At 40.3% G+C, this 6,945-nt stretch overlaps 1 protein-coding gene across 1 annotated transcript in view; it reads left to right on the forward strand.

The window, feature by feature from the left end:
- Positions 1-6,945, forward strand: part of LOC101860985 (roquin-2) — a gene marked incomplete at its 3' end in the record, with an annotated part of 32,889 nt that overhangs the window by 20,267 nt on the left and 5,677 nt on the right. The window contains exons 6-7 of the mRNA XM_035971094.1: positions 546-746; positions 2,953-3,085. Coding sequence (XP_035826987.1) covers positions 546-746; positions 2,953-3,085 — 334 coding nt within the window. The remainder of the gene's footprint in view (positions 1-545; positions 747-2,952; positions 3,086-6,945) is intronic.

Raw genomic sequence — 6,945 nt, forward strand, 5'->3', positions numbered from 1 at the left:
GACTTGCTGCAGACAGACACCTGTGTCTCCCCGCGACACCCCAGGGTACAAGCGGAAGAAAAAAGTAAAGTAAAGTAAAGTAAAGACTGGGTTGGCTACCTCAATGTTCTGCATATTTTTAAAACTTTTGTATATTGAGTTACATTTTTAAATGAAACTGGTTTGTTCCTAAATGGGAAAAGTTGCCACAGTAACTTACTAAAATCTCTACAATTTCATGATCTCTTGTTCTTTTATTCACTGAAGGAGAAATAAAACAGATTTGTTTCTACTAATACAGGGGTATGAGGTTGAATGTGCCATCAAGCCCCTTGATAGTCGAAGCAGACTTTATGCTATTGAAGCTAGAGAGGTGAGCAGTGTAAGTCTGATTCCCTGTAAAGGCTTCTCTGTTGACATCCACCCCTTGGCACTCATATGACCTTATGTAGTTGTGAGCGCTGTAAAACCTTCTACTAAAACTAATAGGACTAATTTGTGTTGCAAGTGCTGTATAATTCTTACTAGAACTAAACCTTTTTTTTTTTTGGTACCGTTCTCGGCAGGTGATGAAGCGAGAAGACGAGTCCTCCCTGATGCAGCTCAAGGAAGAGTTTTGCCAGTACGAGGCTCTGCGCCGCGAGCACGACTCCCAGATCGTACAGATCGCCATCGAGGCCGGGCTGCGCATCTCCCCTGAGCAGTGGTCGTCGCTGCTGTACGGAGACCCCGCCCACAAGTCGCACATGCAGTCCATCATTGACAAAGTCAGTGCTCCGTCTCTCTATCTGTACTTGTTATATAGAGTCTGCAGTTTGTTATCTTGTCTTGTTGTATTTGTTATATAGAGTCTGTGTAGTTTTTGTCATCTTGTCTTGTTGTATTGTTATATAGAGTCTGTGGAGTTTGTTATCTTGTCTTGTTGTATTGTTATATAGAGTCTGTGTAGTTTGTTATCTTGTCTTGTTGTATTTGTTATATAGAGTCTGTGTAGTTTTTGTCATCTTGTCTTGTTGTATTGTTATATAGAGTCTGTGGAGTGTTATCTTGTCTTGTTGTATTTGTTATATAGAGTCTGTGTAGTTTGTTATCTTGTCTTGTTGTATTGTTATATAGAGTCTGCAGTTTGTTATCTTGTCTTGTTGTATTGTTATATAGAGTCTGTGTAGTTTGTTATCTTGTCTTGTTGAATTGTTATATAGAGTCTGTGTAGTTTGTTATCTTGTCTTGTTGAATTGTTATATAGAGTCTGTGTAGTTTTTGTTATCTTGTCTTGTTGTATTTGTTTAGCAATGCCAATCGCCCGCTGCGCCTTGTGCCGGAAATCTGCCTCCGCGCGAGGGGTATTTTTTGGGCCGCTCGGAATCAGAAGTGACTCTCTTCTAAGTTTAGTTACGGGAAAACTCCTGGACGAAAATAAATGAAACTCAGCAACCAACCAGAGGAAAGGTTAAACTAACGACATGCCAGCGTACAATCCCGAACGATAATTAGAACCGGAGATATTGCCGTGTTTGTGCGAATTTCCTCTGCGGTTCGAAAACTAAGTGGAGCTGCGGGTTGATCGCCAACCACACAAGCGCCCCACATGTCTTCTTTATTGCTGTAAAATTTCAGATCTCTGCGTTTAGTAGATTTTACGTACCAACTTAAAATTACCACCCATCCATTGATAAAACACTAGATCTAGAAACTTGATCGCGCATTCCAAACGCGAGGTGCCGGCATGCAAGAGGCGCGTGATCGCTAGGCGGCATGTGATTGGCTGCCTATAACCAAATGGGTCACCGATGACTACATCGCGGGTTTTCCCGATAGCGCTTTACTGAGTTTTAGAAGGGGTGATCGCGTCGCGGTAAAAACGTTGTCACACAATTCGACAAATTTCACGCAAATATCAGTCTTTAAGATCCAAAGTGATGAAGACATTGAAAAAGTGATAGCAGAACTAGATTCGGCACTAAAAATCACATGGAGATGCCAAGTTTCATTCATATGCTCCAATTCATTACTGACTTATGAACAGTTTTTCCTCAAAATACATCAAAACATGTCTCACATTTTGGCGATTTTTTCCTATATGAAGGTCCTCCAAAATTTTGCAAGCAAAAATCACAATAACTTTTTTATTTATCAATGGATTTTTAAAATTTAAAAACCATAGTTCTTTGGATGAAAATTTAATTTTTCACTGTGTAGTTTCTGTTATCGTCTCTCTTGTTGTATTTGTTATATAGAGTCTGTGTAGTTTGTTATCTTGTCTTGTTGTATTTGTTATATAGAGTCTGTGTAGTTTGTTATCTTGTCTTGTTGTATTTGTTATATAGAGTCTTTGTAGTTTGTTATCTTGTCTTGTTGTATTGTTATATAGAGTCTGTGTAGTTTCTATTTACATTAACATAATAGACAAAGTCAGTGGGTGGTTGGCGGGTGCTCTGGTCTGGTTTGCTTCTTCTATCCTATCAAACATCTATCGTTCTGATGTCTCCTCCCTCTTTTTTTTGTTTGTTACTCTCTTGTAACACATCTAATCTTCGGCACTTATATAACCTTATTGTGTTGCAAGTGCTGTAAAACACTTACTAAAACTTTAAAAAAAAAAAGAAAAAAAAGACAGTTCATCTTCTGTCTTTTTGTATTTGTTACTTAATGTTGTCTGTCTAGTCTCTGTTTCGTTAATTTGTGTACCCGTTTTATATGAATCCTCCCCAAAGAGATACCACCGCCGGACCTGCGTGAGTGAGTGAGTGAGTGAGTGAGGGAGTGAGTGAGTGAGGGAGTGAGTGAGTGAGGGAGTGAGTGAGTGAGTGAGTGATGATCGTGCCAACAGGCAGCCTTCTGTGCTCCTCTTAAATTGTGGTGTTCCTGACTGTTTTAATCCTTTGATATTTAAAGAAAATTATCCCATCATGTGCGTTAAGTTTCGGTGATTATTGTGATATAAATTGTTGTTGTTGTTGTTGTTGTGTTCAGCACCAGAGCCCCCAGTCATTTGCCCAGAGCATCACGGAGCTGATGTTGACGCTGCAGCGGAACAGCGACGTGTCGGGCCTGCAACAACTACAACCACAGCTAGAGTTCCTCTCCAGCATCGACCCCAGTCCAGGTAATGATAATAATAATAATAATAATGATAATAATAATAATGATAATAATAATAATAATAATAATGATAATAATAATAATGATAATAATAATAATAATAATAATGATAATAATAAAAATAATAATAATAATGATAATGATAAAAAAAATAAAAAAAATAATAGATTGCATTTATATAGCGCTCTATCCCATACTAGTATAAGCTCTGAGCGCTTTCCACCAATCACATAATCATTCATACCAGAGAAAATATTTCACAGAAACAAGAAAAACCAGTTCCACCACATAAAGAAGAACTTTCATTCCCGTACATTAACTATACACGAAAGGACACACATATATGTGTGTGTATATATATATAAATATATAAATATATATATATATATATATATATATATATATTGGTAGGTTATAGTCCTTGCTGAATGTGGTTTGTCCTAGTCCAGGTACGTTACAGTATAGCCCATGCTGTGTGTGTTTTGTTCTAGTCCAGGTATGTTATAGACCAGGTATGTTCTAGTCCATGTATGTTATAGACCAGGTGTGTTATAGACCAGGTATGTTATAGTCCAGGTATGTTATAGACCAGGTATGTTACAGTATAGCCCATGCTGTGTGTGTTTTGTTCTAGTCCAGGTATGTTATAGACTAGGTACATTATAGACCAGGTATGTTATAGACCAGGTATGTTATAGACCAGGTATGTTAAAGACCAGGTATGTTATAGACCAGGTATGTTATAGACCAGGTATGTTATAGTATAGCCCATGCTGTGTGTGTTTTGTCCTAGTCCAGGTATGTTATAGACCAGGTATGTTATAGACCAGGTACGTTATAGACCAGGTACGTTATAGACCAGGTATGTTACAGTATAGCCCATGCTGTGTGTGTTTTGTCCTAGTCCAGGTATGTTATAGACCAGGTATGTTACAGTATAGCCCATGCTGTGTGTGTTTTGTCTTAGTCCAGGTATGTTATAGACCAGGTATGTTACAGTATAGCCCATGCTGTGTGTGTTTTGTCCTAGTCCAGGTATGTTATAGACCAGGTATGTTACAGTATAGCTCATGCTGTGTGTGTTTTGTCCTAGTCCAGGTATGTTATAGACCAGGTATGTTACAGTATAGCTCATGCTGAATGGGTTTTGTCCTAGTCCAGGTATGTTATAGATCAGGTACGTTATAGACCAGGTACGTTATAGACCAGGTATGTTATAGACCAGGTATGTTATAGTCCAGGTATGTTACAGTATAGCCCATGCTGTGTGTGTTTTGTTCTAGTCCAGGTATGTTATAGACCAGGTATGTTATAGACCAGGTATGTTACAGTATAGTCCATGCTGTGTGTGTTTTGTTCTAGTCCAGGTATGTTATAGACCAGGTATGTTATAGTCCAGGTATGTTATAGTCCAGGTATGTTATAGACCAGGTATGTTATAGACCAGGTATGTTATAGACCAGGTATGTTACAGTATAGCCCATGCTGTGTGTGTTTTGTTCTAGTCCAGGTATGTTATAGACCAGATATGTTACAGTATAGCCCATGCTGTGTGTGTTTTGTTCTAGTCCAGGTATGTTATAGACCAGGTATGTTATAGTCCAGGTATGTTATAGTCCAGGTATGTTATAGTCCAGGTATGTTATAGACCAGGTATGTTATAGACCAGGTGTGTTCTAGTCCAGGTACGTTATAGTCCAGGTATGTTATAGACCAGGTATGTTATAGACCAGGTATGTTATAGACCAGGTATGTTACAGTATAGCTCATGCTGAATTGGTTTTGTCCTAGTCCAGGTATGTTATAGACCAGGTATGTTATAGACCAGGTATGTTACAGTATAGCTCATGCTGAATGGGTTTTGTCCTAGTCCAGGTATGTTATAGACCAGGTATGTTATAGTTTAGCCCATGCTGTGTGTGTTTTGTCTTAGACCAGGTGTGTTACAGTATAGTCCATGCTGTGTGTGGTTTGTCCTAGTCCAGGTATTTTATATGGTTACTTTTAAGCACAAGGGGGTATCCCGAAAAATGCTGTTTTGAGAAAATCGAAGGTAAAGTTTTGGCCCCACGTTCAGTTTCTTTAAAAGACAAGGAGAGTTTTTTCTATAACCAAACAAATATACACACCAATGAAACCAAACTTCTCCTATAGGTAGGGCAATGCCCACTTTTGGTGTAGGTCAAGGTTTCTGGAAACCCCCGAAATCTGGGTTAGCCCGCTTGTCCTTAAAAGCGACAATATAGCCCTTGCTGTATGGATTTTCTTAGACCCTGGTGTGGTTTGCTCCTTCTTTCCTATCAAACATCTATCATCCTGATCTCTCCTTTTTTGTGCTTGTTATTCTCTTGTAACACATCTATTCTTTGGCACTTATATGACCTTATTGTGTTGCAAGTGCCGTAAAACTCTTACTAAAACAAAACTAAAATGTGACCTTATTGTGCTGCAAGGGCAGTAAAACTCTTACTAAAACGAAACTAAACTGTGACCTTATGGTGTTGCAAGGGCCATAGATATCTTACTAAAACGAAACTAAACTGTGACCTTATTGTGTTTCAAATGCCGTAAAACTTTTACTAAAACTAAAGCAAATGCATGATGTTTGTTTCTGTTGTTGTCCCCATTATAATGTTTTTCAATCTGTGAAGGCTTGTGTGTCGCTGTGACACACTGTGTGTGTTGTGTTGTGTTGTGTCTGAAGGCTTGTGTGTCGCTGTGACACACTGTGTGTGTTGTGTTGTGTCTGAAGGCTTGTGTGTCGCTGTGACACACTGTGTTGTGTCTGTGAAGGCTTGTGTGTCGCTGTGACACACTGTGTGTGTTGTGTTGTGTCTGTGAAGGCTTGTGTGTCGCTGTGACACACTGTGTGTGTTGTGTTGTGTTGTGTCTGAAGGCTTGTGTGTCGCTGTGACACACTGTGTTGTGTTGTGTTGTGTCTGTGAAGGTGTGTGTGTCGCTGTGACACACTGTGTGTGTGTTGTGTTGTGTCTTCCTCGGAGTGTGTGTAGCTGTGACACACTGTGTGTGTTGTGTTGTGTCTGAAGGCTTGTGTGTAGCTGTAGCACACTGTGTTGTGTTGTGTTGTGTCTGAAGGCTTGTGTGTCGCTGTGACACACTGTGTTGTGTTGTGTTGTGTCTGAAGGCTTGTGTGTCGCTGTGACACACTGTGTTGTGTTGTGTTGTGTCTGTGAAGGTGTGTGTGTCGCTGTGACACACTGTGTGTGTGTTGTGTTGTGTCTTCCTCGGAGTGTGTGTAGCTGTGACACACTGTGTGTGTTGTGTTGTGTCTGAAGGCTTGTATGTAGCTGTAGCACACTGTGTTGTGTTGTGTTGTGTCTGAAGGCTTGTGTGTCGCTGTGACACACTGTGTTGTGTTGTGTTGTGTCGTGTCTGAAGGCTTGTGTGTCGCTGTGACACACTGTGTGTGTTGTGTCTGAAGGCTTGTGTGTCGCTGTAGCACACTGTGTGTGTTGTGTTGTGTTGTGTCTGTGAAGGCATGTGTGTAGCTGTGACACACTGTGTGTGTTGTGTTGTGTCTGTGAAGGTGTGTGTGTCGCTGTAGCACACTGTGTGTTGTGTTGTGTCTGTGAAGGCGTGTGTGTCGCTGTGACACACTTGTGTCTGTGAAGGCTTGTGTGTCGCTGTAGCACACTGTGTGTGTTGTGTTGTGTCTGTGAAGGCTTGTGTGTCGCTGTAGCACACTGTGTGTTGTGCTGTGTTGTGTCTGTGAAGGCTTGTGTGTCGCTGTAGCACACTGTGTCTTTTACCCCCGGGGCTTTACCACTGACTGAAGTGTCTTTAGGCCATTCACAAAAGGGGGGACATTTCTCGTTCATGCACAGTAGAATTGTAAATGGGCTG

This window comes from Aplysia californica, unplaced genomic scaffold (assembly GCF_000002075.1).
Source record: "Aplysia californica isolate F4 #8 unplaced genomic scaffold, AplCal3.0 scaffold00374, whole genome shotgun sequence".
NCBI lineage: Eukaryota > Metazoa > Mollusca > Gastropoda > Aplysiida > Aplysiidae > Aplysia > Aplysia californica.